At 41.0% G+C, this 22561-nt stretch overlaps 1 protein-coding gene across 5 annotated transcripts in view; it reads left to right on the forward strand.

Annotated features, from left to right (window-relative positions):
- The window catches only part of LOC129952579 (protein split ends), a 206651-nt gene extending 185088 nt beyond the window's left edge, over positions 1-21563 (forward strand). For 4 of the 5 annotated variants that reach the window (XM_056065234.1, XM_056065232.1, XM_056065235.1 and 1 more), the window contains 8 exons: positions 356-13502; positions 13567-13670; positions 13794-13871; positions 17772-17893; positions 17987-18144; positions 18268-18615; positions 18689-19032; positions 19128-21563. In XM_056065234.1, coding sequence (XP_055921209.1) covers positions 356-13502; positions 13567-13670; positions 13794-13871; positions 17772-17893; positions 17987-18144; positions 18268-18615; positions 18689-19032; positions 19128-19415 — 14589 coding nt within the window. In that variant the 3' untranslated portion in view covers positions 19416-21563. The remainder of the gene's footprint in view (positions 1-355; positions 13503-13566; positions 13671-13793; positions 13872-17771; positions 17894-17986; positions 18145-18267; positions 18616-18688; positions 19033-19127) is intronic. The other variant, XM_056065233.1, reaches the window with a different exon arrangement.
- Positions 21564-22561: the final 998 nt, after the last annotated feature.

A 22561-nucleotide genomic window follows, 5' to 3' on the forward strand; every position in this document is an offset into this window, starting at 1 on the left:
TATCTTTCGATGTACTCAAGCCCCTTTGCATTAATCTATTTTAAGATTTTTAGTTTTTTTTTATTATTTCTTAAGAAGAAGACACAAAAATCAATCACAAATATATTTATGTTTTTTAAATGTTTTATCATTTATTAGCTGCAATGTATTGTGTTGCTTTTTCATAAGATTTACAAAACTTAAGGCTTTTGAAGCAATTAGAGAACAATCCTTTACACACACAACACTTTTTTTTCCATACTGTACTGATCTTGAATTCCCTACGCTTATTTCAATTTATTTTATTATTATTTAATTGAAATGAAAATTAACAAACAATTAATTTAATTTTTTGTCTTTTTCTGTTTCATTGCAGCCGCAGTCGCATTCAATTGATGGTAGCAGCAGCATCAGTAACAACAATAGTAATAGTGTACAACCACCGGCCTTAATCGGTGATTCCAACTGTGATGTTTTAAGCACTGATACAAATAGTTCAGCAGCAGTAATGCAGCAGCAGCAGCAACAACAACAACAGCAACAACAACAACACGCGCATACGCATACGCATTCGCAACCGCATCCGCATCCTCACCGGAAAACCAGCATGTGTGGAGGCGTTGAAGTTAGACGATTATCAGAATGCAATAGTCTTAAGTATGGTTCACAACAACAACCACCTCCTCCATTGCTACACCATAACCACCATCAACAGCTGCAGCAACAGCTATCAAATAGTAGTAGCAGTAGTAGCCGACGACCGTCCATTGAAATATCCTCGTTGGCTGCAACTGCGCGTTCTGGCAGTAGCAGCGATCATACCCACACGCAAAATTCAACACTAAATTCGTCAGCGACTTCAGCGACATCAGGTCTAACAATGAATTCATCGGTAGCCTGCAAGAGGCGAAGAGTTGTCGGGAGTAGTAGTAGCCTTATGGCGGGTGGTGTACTTGGTGGAGCGCAATCTTCTTCTTCTTCCACAGCGGCAAGTGGAGGAGCACCAGGTTCATCATCATCAACAACAACAACAAACACGCTTAACGATGCTAACCACGAATACCACACTTCAAGAGGTCGCGGTCATCAATTACATTCCCATCACTCGCATGAAGCGTCCGGTGGTGAAAGTGCGGACGGCTCACGGCCTGGTACTCCATTGTGCGATGAGCGACCCGAAATTCCAGTACCCAGTGAACCGCGAAGAATACCACGCGATCGGCCGCACGAGCCGATGATTTTACCGCTGCCAAAGTTTGGCATCCCATTTTTTCAACAGTATCGAATGGCCGCCACCAATCAAATGTACGCTTCCTCAACGTCCTCTATTGCGGGAGCTCTATCGTCATCAGCATCAGGATCATCATCATCAGCGTTAGCGTTAGGTGCGACGACAGCAGCGGCAAATCATAGTAATAGTAATCCTAGTAATAGTTTAATAAATTCAAGTTCTTCTTCTTCTTCTGCAAATTCGGGGCCGGCGTTACTGTCAAACAGTAGCTGCGGCCATCATTCTAGTCTTAGTAGTACGCTGTCGAGTCCGCCTGCTTCGATGCTATTGGGTGTGCCTAGATTATCCAGTTCAGCATCTTTGTCGTCGGCGGTGCATCATCATCCGCACCATCATCATCATCACCACCATCACCATCAGCAGCATAACAATGCAAGCAGCGGCATCGGTGGCGGTGTTGGTGGTAATTCGCATCATCTGTCCTCCCAAATGCTTCATCAACCAGACTCCTCTCTGGCTAACTCCCTGCGTTCACGTTCACTCAGTACAAATTCGAGTGATTCAGATGCGGGAGCGCGACGCAGTTCGAGTCCAACGCTTGAAGAACGCATCAAATCACTTGACGAATTATATGAAAAATGGAATGGAGGTGGAAGTAGTCTAACTTCACGACTAAACCAACTGACAGCATCGACAACGCCGTCCTCAGCGTCCTCTGTAGATAGTTCGTCCCACCCGCTGCAACACGCCCCTTTCCCGCACTATCAACACCCGAGCACTGCTGCCAGCAGCAACAGTTCATCATTCACACCAACGCGACACAAACTCTTCGATTTGGATGTGAAGGAGATGAAGCCATCGGACATAGTGAAATCGGTTCTGGCGAAAAAATCCATCTTCGACGATGACCTGCAGCGACTGAAGAACATCAACGAGAAATACGAACCAGCTGATGTTTCTCATTTGTCAAAGACGGTTCTTGCGGCATCGATAGCGCCAGCGCTTCCTAATTTGGCCGCAACCAAAGCACCTATCGTGGGATGTGTGTCGCTTAACAAGACAATACCAATAGTGACACCACAAAGCGTAACAGCAACATCTGCGGCAGTGCTACAACGGCTAAGCAATTCGTCACCGATGAACAGTCCACAGGGTTCGATGTCGCCTTATAATAGCCCATCGCAATCCCCTGTAGTGAGCGGGAGTGCGGCTCCAAATGGAAGTAAAGTAATGCCGTCGATTGATTCGAAGTCAGCTGCTGTTATAACGCCGCAGCCTGCGAAAGGGTTGCAGTATCCATTTCCCAGCCACCCACCGTTGGTTTGTCCTGCTAGTGGCGCATCGCCCAATAGCTCAGAACACAGTAATAGTAGCAAGCAGGATTCAACTCCAGCTCCAGCTGTTGGAGCAGCAGCTGTAGGAGTTACAACACAACCATCAACAAAACCAAAGACTAATTCTATAACAAAAAGCTTAAGTTTGCCTGGCGATAAGATGTCTTCCGTCCCAGTGGCGACAGTGGTAGCTACAGCGACGCTAGTGAATACGTCAACGCCCACGGTGACCCATTCAGTAGCACAGCCTTCAAGGGTTCTTGTTAAATCCGCCTCGGTTCCAGGCAGCACAAACATTGGTACAATTAAAACAACAACCACAACCGGTAGCAGTTCCTCCCACTCGACTACGTCATCTTCCATTCAAAAGCAACATCAGCATCATAACCATGCCGTTGATGAAGAGATGGTGACAGCAGCAGCAGCGGCGGCGTCGACGACGACAGCTTCGGCGAACACGACGGCAACACCAACGCCAAAGGTTAAACACTCTACATCGACATCATCGAGTAGTAGCAGAAAAGGCTGTGACAAAAGCGAAAGAAGCTACAAACATAACCATCGCAGTGACTCGACAAACAGTGAAAAGAAATCCTCGTCGACAAAGAACGATAAAGTGAAAAGCGAATCGTCAACGGAACGAAGAAAACATTCTGTTTCGTCTGTAACGTCAGTAACGGCAGAAGAATCGGCACCTGCTCAATCTGCGACAATTTCTGAAAGCGAAAAAGTTTTCGACCAGAAACACCAGCAACACGATGAGAAAGATAAAGAAAAGGATAAGGAACAACGCCAGGAGCGTGAGAGACTAGAGAAAGAAAGAGAAAAAGAAAAGCAACAACAGAAGGAAAAAGAGCGGCGAGAAAAAGAGCTCAAAAAGCAAAGAGAGCGGGAAGAGAAAGAGCGTGAAGAAAGAGAACGAAAGGAGCGTGAAGAGCAACAGCAACGTGAACGTGAGCGAGAACGTGAACGTGAGCGAGAGCGTGAACGTGAGCGAGAACGTGAACGAGAACGTGAGCGAGAACGTGAGCGCGAAGAAAAAGAAAAAGAGCGCAAGGAAAGAGAACGACGTGATCGTGAAGAAGCTGAACGCAAAGAAAAGGAGCGGGAAGAACGTGAACGACGCGAAAAACAGGAACGTGAACAGAAAGAGCAAGAAGAGAAAGAGCGGAGAGAACGCGAACGTCGTGAAGAACAACACGAACGCATGTATCGTGAACAACAACAAAAGCGCCAAGAACAAGAACGGCGTGAGCGAGAACAGCAACAACAACCGCAACTGCAACCAGCCCTACCTCTTGAGCCACCCAAAGACGTTCCAACGCCAGCACCCCCTCCGAACGAATGCAATGAAAAGGAGAACCGCCAAAATCACGTCCGTGCCGATGGGAGCGATCTCACAAGCAGCGCAGACACCCTCGATTTTGAAAAACGATTCTTTCGCCACATGCAGCACTTCGAAGACAAACACAACAAAGAGAACAGCGGAGATGACATACTCTTGCCGTCTTCTGATGGCCAAAAGAATCGTAGTCGCAAATCTTCGCGAAATTCTCCCATTCGTTTGCCAAAGCGTCGCCTTAGCTCGCAAGATAGCATGGACACAACTGAAGATCCAGCGAAACGTGTTCGCATCACTTCTTCTACTGAGACTTCCGCAAACCTGATGAACAATCACAAAATCAGCGACCGCAGAGACTCGAAGGATCCCAATTCCAAAAAGCACCACAAGTCATCCTCGTCTTCCCACAAGAACTCCAATGATGAGAAGCTGCAGTTGCAGCTTAATGATGCAACATCTGCTGAGCACAGATATCGGAAAGATTCTGGATTCGAAGAGAAGAAGTTCAAAAAGAGTGATCCGGGTGCCTTCTCAATGCTGATGCAACGTTTTAAGAAGCACAATAATAAGGACGAGAAAGATGTCGTTACAAACAACGTCAGTGAGAAACACGAAGAGCATCAATTTGGTGGCAATAGTCAACCCGAAGAGTTGGAGAATGTGGCGCCTAAGACTCCCCAACACACGGGCGCAGCCTCTTCGGATGATGAGGAACGTCAACGGCAACAGTCGCAACACCATCATCATCACCACCAGCGACACAAGAGCAAGCGTGAACACAGAGAAAAGAAACGTCACAGCATTGGAGACTTTGAAGACCGCGAAAAGAAAGATCAATGCGAATCATCAACCCGCCACCTCGACCGAAAGTCTTCCCGCTCTGATGAGGGCTCACACTCTCATCATCGCCACCAACAGCACCATCCGCCAAAGCCATCATCGTCATGTGGCAGTAATAGTGGAGGAGAAAAGTCATCCTCACATCGCAACAAATCGACCCCAACAAGCCGCCTCATGCTGAGCGATTCCAACGACTCAGATTCGGATGCACAGACGTCCAAAAAGCATTCCATATTCGATATCCCCGACGAAGGACCCTACGTTTCTATGTACGACAAAGTGAAAGCTCGTTCTTGCAAAAACATGCAGAAGCAAGAAGAGGAGAAGAAAATCAAAGCTAAATTCTCCCAACTGAAGCAGTGTCGAGCGAAGCGAGAGGAAAAGAAGCGTTCCACGTCCTACGATGGAGATTCCGACTCTGACTTTGAAGATCGCCAACAGCGCTATCGCAGTGGCTACAAGTTAAACCGCTGTGGTGGCTTCATAAGCTCCTCCGACGAAAGCGTAATCATTCAACGGCGAATCAGTGCAACTGGCTGCAACAACATATCCGATGACTCAGATTCAGACACTCGTCGCATGAGCTTCAATCGCAAACGCCTCAACGAACTCTGCGATGCTGATGATAGTTCCGAAACGGGCATCTACATCCGAAAAAACTCATCTTCCTGCAAGAAGATCTCATCGAAGCGAAACTCGCGGTCCACCCGCATAGAATCAGATTCATCCGATATGGATGTGGAGCCGCCAACTCAGACCTCCTCTGTGAAACTAGAAAACATCGATACCGAAGATGTCGTTGAACATAAATTCAAGCCTGAAATCAAGACTGAACATTCCGAAGACGAACATGTTCAGACTTTAGTGAAGACAGAAAAAATCAAATCCGAAGTTGAAGATGCCGAAGACGATGAAGAACAACCAAATGTTCTTGCTCCTCCACCAGTGTCTATGGTATGTGAGATTAAGAAGGAAAGCAAAGACTTCTTCGAAATGATCACAGAATCCGACAACAACAACGTTCACTCCGAAAGTGCTCTCGAAAGCAAAGAATCCATATTCGATTCGCACTACTCGCCCGAAGGCAGGAGAAGACACAAGAAGAGCAAAAAACGACAGAAGACCCCTCTTCCATTGGATAGTGACACAAATGTGTCGGAGAAATTGGAAAAAGTTGAGACAACTGAAAAGTTCGAGGCTAATTGCTCAGCACCCAAGATGGATCTCTTTGATAAACTAAAAGAGGAAACCCTCGTTACGACGGCAGCCCCAGTTCTGGCAGCGCAAGTCCAAGTCAACAATATCGCCAATCCCCCAACAACACCAACAACAATTCTAAGCGAGAAGAAGCGGCATAAAGATCGCAAAGATAAGAAACGAGAGAAGTTTCGCAGTGTTGATTTCGACAAGTCGACCCTATCCAAAGAGGAGCGACATCGGCTCAAGAAGTCTAAGAAATCCAAGAGTACCGACCTTACACGTTACACTCCTTCGTCTGCTGCTAACACAACACCCTCCATCAATACAGTTTCATCGCAAAATCAAAAGAAAACTGAAGAAAAAATGGAGTACATCTTTGGGCCGATATCGGACGGGGAAGAATCCCAGCTGTCTGGCAGTGAACCGATTGTCCACACGAAAGCCGAATGTGGTCCTGTGGTGTCTGCTGCAATAAATCCCTACAAAACTGAACCTCTCACACCCAAATCACACACGGTGGAGGAGAATGAAGAAAACAAGCAGAAGACGTTGAGTACATCGCACGTGGAGCGTGAACGACACCGCAAAGAGAAACGAGAGAAGAAACGCAAAGAGCGAGAGAAGTCTCGCGAGCAACACGCTCTGGCAGCTCTCCAAACCTCGGTGTCCGCACATACCACAGCAAAAGTGGAAGATGATAATAGTGTGGACTTGGACGAAGCCGGTCGAGCGCTCGAAGCCCAACTAATGGAAGATTCTGATAATAAAATGACTGATGAGACGACGCCTTCAACTGCAGCGACATATCGAAGCGATATGACAGACGTCTTTCGGTTTTCCGATGGTGACGAAAACAGTATGGAGGTTATTCCGCCTCAGCCGGCGACGGGAACGGGAACAACGGAAAAGAAAGACATTTCTCACCAGCCGCAACAACCCCAACATCAGGATCACCACAAAAACAAAGAGAAGAAGAAGAAAAAGAAGCGCTCCAAGGAGGAACGTCATCATCAGCGAAGAGAACATCACCATAACCAACAATCACAGCAGCAGCAGCAAATGGACGAGGAAGCAATTATGTCACCTCCTCCATTGTGCTCGAGCAAGCTGTCAATTGACATTGAGGATGAGCTCAAAGATCCTGCTCCGATTTGTAAGCCCTCCCCAAGCCTGCCATGTCTCTTTGATGATGATGTGCCGACCAACACTAATGCTAACACAAACATTGCGAAGACATCGGCAGATATGCTCCTGAGGTCTCCAATCAGAGAAAAGACTTTGATCAGTCCTATTCCGAAGACTCCAACCCTAATATCGTCTGCAGTCACACCGCCGACAGCTGTTCTCACTACGACAACACCTCCTTCGTCTAAGGTCGGCGCGTCGATGGCGATGACCAAACCGACCATGTCGCCAGTGATTGAATCAAAGAAGAAGCCTGAGAACTTCATTCCTGGCTTCGATGGTGAACTTGACGAGAAAATCAGCGAGTCAGCAGTGCAGTCGATTTCGGCTGACTTCACTGCGTCAGCAATTGATTCAATTGTCGATGTAGAACCAAAGATTCCAGTGCAAAGTCCACCAGACGCTTCCAAACATCTCGAGAAAATAGAAGAAAAGTCACGAGTTGTTATTTCCCAGGAAGAAACCGAAGATGCAGTAGCTGCTCTTCTTGGTGAGAGTTTCGGCAACTCCAGCACCGTTGACTACTCGCTCACTGATGATCCTTGTGATTTACAATCGACAGCAATTGATGAGGTGGTATCGGAGACAGTCGAAGAAGAGCAATCGGCTGCAGTGATTCCTGAGGAAGACGCTGAAGAAATGTTGAAAGCGGTTCAATCTCTTAGCAATGAAGACATCGACATAAAGGCAGACACTCCACAGTCAGAACAAGATTTGCAAATCGACACCGACACTGAAGAGTCACCCGAAGATGAAAGACCCAAGACACCAGATGTAGACTTCGATCGGTTGAAGGGTAAGAAGTCTGAACCAGAGATCTCCAGTAAAGAGTCCAAAGAAGCTAAGAAAACATCGTCTGAAGCCACAACTTCATCGGTAATAACCAAAGTGACAGATTCCACTAAGGATGAAGAAAAGAAACCATCACCGGAGCTTCTGAAGAAACCTCTTCCGCCTAAAATCGAACCACCGACAATTACGAAAGATCAGCCGGCCGTACAACCAGTGCAAACTATCCTTCAGCCTCCGCAGCAACAGACCTCGCCGATTAAGATCGAAAATACATCGCTACAAATACAACCTCTGAAGACGAATGCCAACACAGCAGTGGCACCTCAATCACCAAAAACTCCTGCATCTTCAAGTCAATCGGTGTTGATAGCTCGACCGCAATTCACCATTCAACCGCCATCAATCAGTATTCCCGATTCGCAGCCAACACACTTCGTGCATCCCGCCATAAATGTTGTCGTTTCCCCGAGATCCACAACCGATCACAAGATGCATTCGCCTCGGGCCCAACAACAACCGCCTTCGCCATCTATCAGCGGCGTTCGTGTGCCATCTCCGCATAGTCCAAATGTTCAGCAGCGTGGTGCTTCCAATATTCGTCAGCAGTTGAGTCCGGTAACGTCGCCGACGCCACCTCAGCCCCAAGTGATCCTTCAGCAGAGGCAGTTAATGTCACCGCCCTGCACTGCTCCACCACAAACCAGTAGTCCGGGTTCCATGGCGGCTGGACTTAATCGAATGACAGTTACTTCAGTGGCATCTGTGCTATCTCCAGCAACCAAGGCCAGTGTTCATCCAGTGGTGGTTCCAAATGTAATCAATGCCACCAGCAACATGAACGTCCTAACTACCACAGAAAAGCCCGAGAACAAAGACAGCAAACACTTGAAGAATCATCAAGCATCGCCTATGAAGACGAATACTTTCGAACAACACATGATTCAACAGCAAAGCTCCTCGCCAGTGGCAAATAAAGCAGGTCAACCTGGTCAAAATGCTTATGGTAATTCGCCACAGCAACAGGCCTCGCTATCACCACTTCGGAGGTCACCGCATGTCATGCAGTTATCTAAGCACACCCAGCAAATCATGCACCAGCATATGCTTCACATGATAGACGCTCAACAGCAGCAGCAACATCAGTTTTTGGAAATGCAGCTGCAGATGATGAATGCTCAGCAAAATACTTCGCAACTGAAACAGCATCAAGCACAACAACCTCCACAACAGCAACAGAGATTGTTGCAGACTTTGCATCCTCCTCCATCATCGACCAGTAGTGGGGTGGCTACGAGTTCGGCAAGTACTACAAGTATGCAGCATAGCAGTAACAGTGCCAGAGATGCTATTGGGCGGCCACTACAACAACAATCGCCACATGTTGTGATTGTACGTCAGCAGCAACAACAACAACAACAGCAGCAACAACAACCAAGCCCTCAAATGCCTCCAATACAAAAGGTATTGCTTCAACCTCAGCAACCACAGTTGAACGCCAAGCCACAAGCTCCTATAATTATGCAGCAGCAGCAACAACAACACAAAATGTCACCAACACCTAACATTATCGTTCAACAGAAACAACCTATGCCAACGTCCACCTTCATACCGCAACAGCAACAACAACAGCCTCCTCAACAGATCCAACCTCAGCAACAACCAGTGACACCTCAGCAAGCTATGCCACATCAACAACCGGCACAGCATGTACAACCTATACAACTCCAAAAGCAACAACCCCCACAGGCCATGCAACACCTGCCGTTGCAGCAGCAACAACAGCAGATGCACCCTAGACATCAGCTGCCACCGCAGCCTCAAGCTGAACAACAACCGAATACGGTCAAACCTACACAACAAGAATTACCTCCATTACAGAAGGCTCATGCACCGCACATGCCACAATTACTCCATGACGAACCCGTGGCAGTGGTCACCAAGCCAACTGCTCTAGGTAAGGAATCAGCTCCTCCCAAGGCAAATGATTCCGATCTAACAAAGACGTTGGATAAGCCTCCAACTCCAACGGTCGTTCTTCCATCGTCTGATATCAAACCAACTGAAGCCGCCAAGCCAGTTGAAGAAAATGTTTCGGTTATAAAGAATCAACCTACAAAACCTGCGGCTGCTGTCTCTCCCATGCAGATGCAGCAGCAACAACAAAATAAAGAAAGATCTCTGTTGACGGAAGAAAATGTGACTAAGATTTCTCCACCGAAAGAGGATGAAATCGAACAAGATTCCAAAGAGGACAGTGACTATTGGTCCGCCAAGGAATTGAACATTGATTCTGTGATAAAGAAGGTTGATGCTGCAATTTTCTCTAACGAAGAAAAGAAAGCTCCAAATACTGACGCAAATCCAAATCCAAAGCCTTCTCCTATAATCACTTTAGGTGTTGAGAAAGTTGAGAAGAAAGAACAGAGCAAAGCTCCCGTAGTTACTGCAGTCAACGTTGAAGAGAAACCACACAACTCTTCGGCGAACATGGACATCAGTGAAACTGAACGTGGAGGTGACGACACTCACGACGATGATGACGATACCACTGAAGAGAGCCAAAGCGAAACTACTGACACATCCGGCACTGGCAAGCAATTGCGAGGAACGACAACGGCCAAGCGTGGACGTACACCGCGAGGTGGCAAGAAGTCCTCGGGTATCGTGGCAGCCATTTCCCCTCCAGATTCAGGGGTGCAAACTCGTCGAGCCAAAATACCACCAAGTACACGTGGTCGCAAAGGTCGTCCACCAACCAAATCGCTTCCACCAATTCAGCACCAGACGCCACAGTCAACTCTGTCCCCGGTGGTGCTAGATAAGAAACGCAATGCCGTCTCGGCCAGTGATCAAGACGTTTATGAATTCCATGAAGACTCGGGCGAAGAAACACAACCGAAACCGGCAACATCGTCTGCGGTTTCTGGTGATCGTCCTCGTCTGATTTTAACCATAAAAAGTCCAGGTCAACCGGCTGCAGCTGCGGTTGTGAAGTCAACTGAAAAGGAAGCTGTGGCACCGGTAGAAGCACCCATATCATCGCCATCTCAACAATCAGTGGCAACACCGCTTCAGCGACCACAATCGCCTTCGACACCTGAGCCAACTGAAGGTCACATGAAAGACTCCAAGAAAGACTTTCAAACACCCAACACTCGGAAGTCTCGGCGTCTTCAAGAGAAAGATCGCACTACAGTTGATGACATCATTGAAGATGTTGTCCGCAATGCTCAGACATCGCCAAAAGGTGGGCAAACACCACCGCGTAGGTCAACTCGAATTGCCCAGCCTAAGAAGCCAGGCCAGCCAACGGAGCTGTTGAATAATTCTTCAACACCAAAGCTTCGAAGATCCAAGGATCGCTCAAAGGTTGGTGGGGGAGAAAATTCCTCCGAAGCTGAAGATAAGTTTGACAAACTTAAATCTCCACCACATACAGACGAAGATATTAGTGCTGAAAAAATATCCGAACCCGAAAAGAAGGAGTTGTCTGACAAGATTGAGGCCGGAACAGAAACAAAATTGGTTGCAAATTCAACACCAACATCCACGCCAGCGGCAACGTCAACGGCACCTACAACAACTGGTCCGAGTGTTGTTCAAACAATCACAGAAGCCAAGACAGTAGTATCAAATTCTACTCTAACACCAGCAATGAAGGAGTCGTTTTTGATAGATCCCGTCACTGGTCTTCTTACTCTGGTCAATCAAGCCAAGGAGAATCAATCTGGTGGAAGTGCCCAGAAACAACAATCGATCGTGGAGAAGAAATCCATGCCATCAACTCCAGCTCCTCCATTGGTTGTACAATCGCCATCCGTGTCTAAAGAACCAATTAAAGTAGTTGTTGAATCTGAAAAGGTAACACCATTTGCATCAGTTGGAACTTCTGGTGCTAGTCACGTAACACCAAAGGTTGAGCCTCCTCCGCAACAACAAACAAATCCACCATCGCAACCGATGAGTGTAGTTGTAAAGTCGACCAACAGTCAACAGCCTCTTGGTAATTTACCGATGATGCCACTTGCTCCGCAGGTTAATGTTGTGTCGCAAAATCAACCACAATTGCAACAACAACAGCAACAACATATTCCGAAACCACATACAATTGTAGTGCAACAGGTGCAACCGCCATTGCAGCCACAATTGACCTCTACCCGGCCTACTACTCTTAAGGCCCATGTGCTGAATAGTCAAAAACATCAGCATCATCAACAACAGCAACCAAAACAGCACCAACAACAACAGCATCAACAACAACAGCAACAACAACATCAACAACAACAGCATCAGCAACAACAACAACACCAGCAGCAACAGCAGCAACAACAACAACACCATCATCAACAGCAACAGCAACAACACCATCCAGCCCAGCAATTAAGTCAAAATGTTGTTAAAATGGGTCATGCCAATCCAGCTCAGTCACAGGCGCATCCTAATCAACAGCCACACATTGTTGTGACTAACGCTAGTCATGTGATTCAATCAAATATGGTATCACGTCATCTTCAACACTCAGCTGGCCTGGGAGGCTTGCAACCACAGCTACCATCAGCGCCAACTGCAGTGTCACATCCTAATTTGGTAGTAAACATTCCACCAGCTCATTCACCGCACGGCACAGTTCATTCGCCAAGAATCCAACAAGGCGTTGTAATAAAGCAAGGAGTGCCGCCCGTGTCCCAGCAGCAATCGCAACAACAACATTCGCAACTGCATCCGACATCATTTGGTGGACCTCAACAACAGCCACCCCAGCAACAATTCCATCCTCAACAAATCGTTCATGTTGTATCTTCGAAAGCACCAACCTCACACCAACAATTGCAGCAGCAGCAGCAACATCATACGCAGCATCAACAACATCCACAGCAACATCAGCCGGTGGTGATGCACAGCAAACAATTGCCGCAACAGCAGCAACAACATCCACAAAATCAGCCATACGGTCCATCACAAACACAACAACAGTTGGTCCAAGGTGGAAAGATCATCCAACAGCAATCGACAATACAAACCGTAGGCAAGCAGCAACAACAACACTCGGCGACTATTCAAGTTCCGATACCCCATGCGCATCTGCATTTGCAACAACAACAACAACAACAACATCAGCAACAGCAACAGAAGCCGCCCTTATCGGGGGTACCTATTGTGACGCATCAGCAGATTATAAAGCAACCAGTGCCACAGCAACAGACACCTCAGCATCATTTGGTTCAACAACAGCAGCAGCAACAACAACAACCCCCATCACAACAGCATCACTTATCAGTGAAACAACAACCTGTTCAAGCACAGCCATTGGTCTTGACCAGTCAGGCTGTAGCCGGTGCCAGTGGCAACACCTCCACAAACACAAGCATTATATCAGGCTCCCAGCATATAATGGCCCATTCACACCAATCCTCCCACTTGCATGCACCACCAACCGGTGCATCTTTGCTCCAAGCCAAACCAGCACATCAGCAGCAAGTAGTACCGCCTGCCGGTAAGGCTGTCATTGGTCTACAAGCCCCACAAATAATGACAGGCGCTGTAGCAAGTCCACCGCTTAAACAAGCGCATCTTGCCGCTCAGCAGCCAGTTGTAACTGGTAAGCTTCAATGCCTGAGCCTATGTTTTTTAACATACTAATTTTTGAATCATTCTCTTCTTAGGTGCAAGCAGTCTTAGGGCGACCGTGCCACCAATTAGCCCACAAGGACAATCAAGGCACTTGTTGCAACCTGGTCTGCCAGTTCCTGCTTTTGAAGCAAATATTGTAAGTTTTGTTTATCCTTTTTTTTTGTTTTCCTATTTTCTCTCCTCCTAACCTTTAAATTATAATAATTTATTTATGAACAAATTACTAACACAAATAAATTTCCTTCAAAAATGGACGCAGCACGAAATTGGAAATTATAGTTCAACTCGTTCCCAAAGTCCACCGCCTGCCCATCAGCAGGCGACACCTATTACAGCGGTAAAGCTTATTAAACACAATTTATATGTAGTTATTATATTTAGTATAAAAATATGATTTAGATAGTTTTTTGGTAGTATTGTTCCTTAAAAATAAACTAGATAAAACAAAAACAGGCATATAAACTTAACTTAAAGCAATAGAGAAATTAAAACTATACAAACTATAGTACTTTATTTGACATGAATGCTTGTAGTAATATAGAATCTAAAAGTCTATTCCATATCGAAAGTAGTCCACTAAATAGTTTGTCTTTAAGTTGAGTGAGTAATGAAATGTTAAAGTATGTCCATTCCAGAAAAAGAGCACAAAAAGAGACTTAAATCCCCCCAGAGTTTTTCAATTACAGTTCACTCAGTAAACGCCCCTTTAGATCCATTAAATTCAATTAGAATTTAATGCTCAAAAACTGAATGCTGTCTCATGTCGTTAAAGCGTAACCCTCCATCCATGATTTGCACTTACATCCAAAAAAACTAATCAGCTTTCCAGTATTCTTTATGTGTATCACAGACATGAAAGTGGTTGCACTGGTTCTTATTATTAGTCGTATTTTTATAGGCTCTACCTTTTCCCATTTTTTTCTTATATAAATCGTGTATAGATATTTGTAATGGTGTTAAATTTCACTAAATAAGTGAACTTTATTTTGTTTTATTCAATAACTTTATCAAAAATTGTGTTATAATAGCATTTTAATCAATTTCAATTTTCTCGAATTTTGTGATACTTTGTTTAAAACTAATGTTCTCCCCGGTAAATGTTCAGTATTTTGTTTTATTTCATTATATTTTTGGCAACCGATTTTAAGGGTATGTCTCCCGCAGAAGCGAACTCAGAACTCATGTAAATGTATTTGAATGCATTAGTGAAAGAACGTTACTCTCTTCATTATCAAATTCAAAATTTGAATTTCCAATTACTCTATATTTGCATCTTGATCTTTTTTGTCCCTCAGAGCGAGGGATATATCTCCGCACAAGCACTCAAGCAGCCAATCAAAGAAATAAGAAATAGATATACACATTCACACAACAAGATATATGGATGAACATTGAACAACGTTGCATGCTAAACCGTTTTTTTTTTGTATGGCTAGTTAGGTAGATTTGTTGTTGTCTTTTGCATATGGTTGGAATTTTATAAAGCAAGTTGGTATTTTGTTATCGATGGAGATGTTTTTTTATTGAATTTCTTTTGTTGGTCGACATTTTCTAATTATTGAAAATACCTATTTTGTTTTAATATTTTTTAACTTCCCATAGGAAGTTCTTGTAATGGGTCCGATTTGTCAAATTGAAAATTTTGACATTTCTCGACGTTTCAAGGTTCCTAGAGTCGAAATAAAAGGTTTTTAGAAAGATGTTTGTGCGTGCGTGTGTAGAAGAGATATCGATTTCAAATACATTTTGTTATACAGATAATAAGGCAGAAAAATGCAGAAAGGGCTCTCAAGAAAATTGCGTGTGTGTTTTTTTTACCATAGCTGTTTGAAAAAAGGTGAACTTTTTGGTTAACCCTAAATATCTCATGAAACAAAAACGCTAGAGAAATGAATTAATTTCATATAATATATTGTAACGTGATATCAGAGAAGTATATTTAAAAAAAAAAAAATCCATTTAACGGTTTTTTTATAAATCAAAAAAACTTAAAAAAATAATTGTCACCTCCAAAATTTTACGACTAAAATATGATTTCATCTCCTAAACAATTTTGTGCAACGAAGCCGAGAAAACTCTGAACTTGCTAGAAATTCTACCCCATCATCAAGAAGAACAAATGTCAACATCACCCCAATACCAACAGATCCCACCGGAACTCCCAATATACCTCAAATTGTAGCCTCAGATTTAGCTTCCAATAGTGACACCGTTACAGGAACTGTAATAAACAACGTCATCCCTTTCAAAGCTGTCTCGAAACCAAAAATAATTTTTATATCTCCCAGCTTCCAGCTCATCTATCAGGTGTACTAAGATCAGTAAACCAAAAAGCTTCGTTTCCTCTTTTAAATTAATAACGAATCCCACTTACTTTGAGTCTATTTGCAACCCAAATATATGCCCCGCAGAGATTTTAGTCAAGGAATTTATTCAAAGTCAAAAACAGGGTGTTTCTTTGAAAAACAAATTAAAAAACTTAAGACTATTGACATTTTTCTTAAATCCCAATCATTTCCACACGACGTATTCGTTTTGACAGAAACGTGGCTTAAGTCAAGCTTTTCCGACACAGAACTTTTTAGTCAAGAGTTCGAAGTTTACTGAAACGATCGTCATGTTGGCAATGCAAAGGATTTAGGTGGAGGTGTTCTGATAGCGGTAAAAAATACATATTTCTCTTCCTCTGTATCTTTTCCATTTGTATTATCAATTGAACTGGTATGTGTTAAGATAATGGTACAGACTAAGACATTTTTCATTTTAAACGTTTACATTCCTCCAAAAAGTTTGGTGTCTGTTTATAACGATCTCTCCTTGGCATTAATGACTATCTTATAAATTTGTCCAGCTCTGACGCCAATATCTTACTTCTAAGTGATTTTAATTTACCACACATTGACTGGATTCCATCCGAAGACGAATCCTGCCTTGAAGCCTCTCCTTCTTCTTCACAAATGGAACTATCCCTTCTCGATAAAGTCCTTCTTACTGACTTACAGCAAACAAGCTGTATTAAAAACTCAAAAAATCGAATTCTCGATTAAGTCTTTTCTTCTGACGCTATTAGTACTCTTGTTCTAGAATCTAGATCAGGAATTACTAATATTGACAAATATCACCCCCCTTTGGACATTTTTTTTTTTTGACTTAAGTAATCACAGTAATCATTTGATTGCTTATATAATTTTGATTTCAGAAGAGCCAATTTCCAGCAGTTGTCTGAAGGTTTAACCATTTCTGGAATTGCTGATACACTAGCATTTTCTAACATTGACGAAACAGTTTCAACTTTTTATAGGATCCTTAATTATTGTTCTTGAACTCTTTAACCAATTTAAATCTCTTTCTATTTTTTTTATATGCTTGTTATGTTACTGATATGGGCACCTCTTTGAAAGAGAATCCTAAAAAAATTTGGAATTTTGTAAACTCAAAGAAAAAATCAGATGGCTTTCCAGTTAACTTCACTTACAAGAACCTTTCGTTAGATAAAACTTTTGATATCTGTAACGCTTTCGCAACGAATTTCCGTGAGTCATTTGTTAATAGCCCTCAAGAAGTTGATGAAGTATATTTTCATAATCTTCACACTTTTTCGCAAACTAGCTGTAGTCACATACCTGTGCTACAGAGTACGGTCCTTGATCTTTTATCTGCGTTGAACGATGACTGCTCAGCCGGTCCTGATGGTATTCCCCCATCGGTTATTATAGGCTGTGTAAGCTATTTCCGCGATAAACGGTTTCAAAACTTATGTTTTTGTTTTATTTTGAGAAATATAACAGCTGCTAATGACAGGAGTGCCATTTTAGAAATGTCATATTGGAATTGTCATTCAAAGCAACCTCGAAGCAGGCCCAACGTAACGTAAGACGAAGCGTTAGCTGAAGCGTGTTTGTGTTTCAGTAATAAAATCCATATTATTTTTCACAAGAGAGTCTAACTTTTTTTTTGGATAATGGTTTAAACTACTTGTAATGTATGTTGTTGTTTTAATTCGGTTTAATTCTTAGCAACTGTGTCTGTGTCTATTTAAATGCCCAGATCTGTATATAAATCCTTTGTCCTCCCTTAAAATGAGCTTATTTTTTTCCAAAATTTAAAGGTAGTTAATGTTTTGCTGTAGGTAACAAATTATGATACCGCTTGTAGTGAAATTGTTATTAAAATGTGTGTGTTTATTTTGATTTTAGATTTTTTTTTTAAATTGATTGTTTTATTTTTTTTATTTTAGGGTGAAGGGCCTTTTCCACCTGGTGCTATGAGGGGAGTTACTCGCGAACAAATTCTAATGTATCAACATATTTTGCGAGCTCAAGATGCACTTGGTACAGCAAGAATTCCATATATTGCAAGGTTAGTCATCCATTATTTCTTTCTGTTCCGCTTTTATACTTTTTTCTTAAAATAAACGAACAAAAAATTAAAATATTTTATTTTGAATATTAGAACACCTTTATTACCTGGTGCTACTGATCAGAAAGATGTTGTTGAACTGGATGAATCAATGGTGGCTAGTCCACCGCTTGAATTGCGCCGACCAGGAAGTGTACCGAGAACTGTTGCAGTACCGCATAGTTTGCAGAGTCCTCAGGATAGAGCAACAGGTAAGTGCGAAATGATAATTTCATATTTTTTAGTATTTTCTTTTTTTATTCTTTATTTGTTTCAAAATTTAAAATATCACATTTCATTCAACTAATTATTTATGTTTTGATTTTTTTTTTAAGATTCACCACAAGTTGCTCAAGTGTACGTTCACAACACCCGTATTCCACATCCTCACTTTCCAGAAGTTCCGGGACGCTATTACGAACCAGTTCGTCAATTGCCAGCCGAACCGCCACCAGCTCATAGACCATCGCACAGTGTTGTTGCTCCAACTTCATCTGGATTTGTTGCACAAGCTGCTGGCCCAGCAAATCATTCGCACTTGCATCCCAAGATATTCGATCGTGAACGCGAGCGTGAACGTGAACGAGATCGCGAACAAAGAGAACGTGAACAACGCGAACGTGAACTCAGAGATCAACGTGATCCTCGTGATTTAAGAGAAAAAGAAAGAATATCAATTCCAGGTATGAAAAATAAAATGAAAATTACTCTTAAAAAAGAAAAGAAATTTAACCAATGTAATATTCTTTATGGTAGGAGGTCATACAAGTATGCCAAGTCATGACAGTTTGGTGCCAGCCTTGCCAACACCAACTGGTAGAAGCCTTCAAGTTGCTACCCCACCACATGCAAGTCAAGTACCACCACCGCAACCTGACTCATTGTTGACGCTTCTTCAGCGATACCCAGTCATGTGGCAAGGTCTGTTGGCTCTGAAGACCGATCAAGCTGCCGTACAGATGCATTTCGTTTTTGGAAACCCCTTGGTGGCGAGGGCATCGTTGCCGTGCAATAGTGATGGCAGTACACCACCGTTACGTATCGCCCAGCGAATGCGATTGGAACAAACTCAATTAGAAGGAGTTGCTAAGAAAATGCAGGTAAGATGAGTTTTAAAGAAACTCCAACAAAAAAAAAGATTTCATATCATTTTGAAAATTTAACTAAATCCTCAATGTTTTTTTATTCTCTTTAGTACGAAAACGAACATTGTATGCTGCTGGCTCTTCCATGTGGTCGCGATCATGCCGACGTCCTGCAGCAGTCGCGTAATCTTCAAACCGGATTTATCACATACCTCCAGCAAAAGATGGCGGCTGGAATTGTTAACATACCCATGCCAGGTAGTGAGCAAGCCGCCTACGTAGTTCACATATTCCCATCATGTGACTTTGCCAACGAAAATCTTGAACGTGCGGCACCTGATCTTAAAAATCGCGTCGCTGAAATCGCTCATCTACTTATCGTTATAGCAACTGTGTAAATCGAAGAATCGAACTTCGCAAAATCGCACAAAACTCAGCCAGGTAAACATTGAAAAAAAACCAAACAAAAGCAAACTTTACTCAAAAACTAGTGAAAGACTAGATTTTCGAGAACCTACTACGACTATATTAATACTGCAAAAACAAACAGTTAAATTAATCACGGCCCAATATAATATACACATCTATTTAACAAATAATGCTTTATACGTGTATATATATTTATTTAACAACAAATAAAATAAATTAAACAATGATGCACATCAACACCAAAAAAAAAAAACAAAACAAATTACTAGACTTAGACGAATAAAACTAAAAAACTAAAACTAAATGAAATATTCTGAATATAACCAGTAGAAAAAACAAAAACAAGCAAAAGAAGAAGAAGAAGAACTTTGTATTTAAGTTTAAAATAAAATTATGTAATAATAAAAACACACAAGAGGATTATAATAAATAAATTAAATAACAACAAAATGTATAAATAGGTTAAAAATTAAAAAAAAAAACAACAAAAAGAAAATAGTTAGCTATACATAAAATATTAAACAAATAAAATTGTAAAAAAATATAACAACACACAATTATGAAAAAGTGTATTAAATTTAAATTTAAAAATAAAAAACAAACAAAATCTTTTGTAAAATTGAACGAAAAGAAAAACAACAAACAAAAAAGAGAAACATAAAAAAGAAAACATGCTTATTTGGATACAAAACAAAAGTGAAGATATAATTTAATTTTTTATATATATATATATTTAAATGTTTTTATTTCTTATTTTAAATAGGTTAAACATTATAAATACACAAAACAAAAAACAAACGATAAAATAATATTTTTTTATTTGATCTCAATATTTGAATATGTATATATGTTATCTACTATTCCTCTTTTTCTCCCCGCCCTTAACTTATATAGAAAACAAAAAAAAAACTAAAAACAAAATAAGCAAATGTATATGTTCTTTTTTTATAATAATTATAATAATTTTCTTTTTTTTAAGTTTGAAACTATTTAATTTTTTTACTGTAAACATTTAACAAAAAAAAAAAATGTGAATAAAAAACACAAAAATGACAAAAATGTGTGTGTGTGTGTAAATATGATGATGTTTTTTTTCTGTTGAAAAAAAAAAAATAATTTGTTGTTCTTTTTGTTTCAAAAAAAAATATAAACAAAACAAAATTATGTTTTTTCTGTTGTAAAGGAAAAAGAAGAACAAAATTTATTTAGTTGTTGAAGTTCAAATAACAAAATTTGTAATATTCTTGCTCTACCCTTGCTTTTTTTTTTAAAAAACTAAACCATTTTAAATGTGAGTATTGGTTCAAGACCCGTATTTTCAAAAGGATTAAATAGTTTTCCGCATATTTTAACTTGTTTAGGCCAATTTTGATAAAACATTAACAATCGCTTCACAAACTTTACGTTTTCTTCTTGATAACAAAGTGTCAAAGAATTTTTAGAAGAATGTTTGTCTCTTAAAAATATACCATTTTTTGTATTGCTACATTTTAGGTTCAATTGATTTTAATTTTTAAAGTACATAATTCGTCAATGTCCATAGTCATTCAACAAATTTTTAAAAAAGTAGGAAAACTTTCTTTTTGTCTTTATGTGATTCAGAAATGAAATGCATTAATTAAAAAAATTCATGGTCAAAGAGAAAGAGAGAAATTACTACAGATTACCTTTTGATCGCATCCGAAAGTAAGATATAAATATAGATAAGATAAACTAAACGGCCAGATAACATTAATCAATCGATCGAGTCTTCTTATGAAATCTGAGCCCAAGATAAAATATTGGGTCATTCCTAAATTGCAAGGCATACTTTTGACATAATTGGGTCATTCGTGAATCTCCCTGGAAATTTGATTTCCCCTGGAATTTTTTGTTCCCTCGGAATTGTTTCCTTAATCGGGAATTTTTCTGGGGATAATAAATTTTCCTCGATCAAAAATTCTATGCAATTAGATCACAGCTGTATTACCCGATAGCAAGTAATTTCGAGGGAAACTTTTAAGCATTATTTATGTTCTCGATTTTCGAGTAGAGGAAATATTCCGAGGGATATTTTTATTTATGATAGCCCCCAATAAAATCTACCAATTGTTCATAAACTGATGTCGTTACTTTAATACACTACTCTTAGCATCTAAACTAAATCAATTAAATTCTTTACTTTTTATTTCTTTGAAACAGTGGAGAGATTTTATTTCCTAATGCGAGATGAATAGTTTAAGAGGCACACTGATTCGTTTGTTAATCATTCCTGCTACCAATGTCGTTGCACTTCCATTGTTGTTCTGAAAAAAAAACTGAATTATAAAGTGTTTTGTAATTTTTACAATTTTTCACTTCCTGTGGCGATATTGGTTATAAGAATGATTATATGTTTACGACAAGTTCCCCCTCTACCCCTCCCCCATATAGGATATGACTTGAATTTTAAATAACGATTCGAGAGAAGTTAGTGTCGGTGGCTTTCGCTTTCTCTGACATTGATAATTGGACAGTTGTTCGTTTTTTGAAGCAACTTGTATCATATATGGGGTCTAACATGTTATTTTATATGATCCAGTTTTATCGATACAGAGTCGAGCATATGCAGTTGCTAACTTAACTAGAAACTCCCTATTCTCGACTTAAATCGATTATACCAAGTTGCGAGCTGCATCTTAAGAGGTTTTTTCGTGTAGGGTAAAAGTTGGATAACATGGACTTTCCCAATTCAATTTTTTGAAGATAATTCTACCAAAACGCGAGCCATTCAAATTTTATAGAAAAAAGATAAACATTTAAATAAGTTGTTTGCTTTCACTGCCAGTATATTTTCTTTCTTTTCATTTTAAAATAAATATTTTATTTCTTTAATACAACAATTTTAACGTTCAAAACCCAATAACGCTATTAACTTTTGTTTAAGGAATTTCAGCAGACTTCAACAAAAAAAAAAGGAAAAAACAATAAAAATATTTGTCAGTTAAAAAAAAACTGCATCTAATAAATTTGTAAAATATTATAATACATAAATTTATATAATTTTTATATTTAAAGAAAAACATAAAAAGTGTACAGATTATTTAATTTTCTAATTTTTGTAGCAATAAAGTTATAAGTTTCTGTCTTTTGTTTT

This window comes from Eupeodes corollae, chromosome 3 (assembly GCF_945859685.1).
Source record: "Eupeodes corollae chromosome 3, idEupCoro1.1, whole genome shotgun sequence".
Lineage (NCBI taxonomy): Eukaryota > Metazoa > Arthropoda > Insecta > Diptera > Syrphidae > Eupeodes > Eupeodes corollae.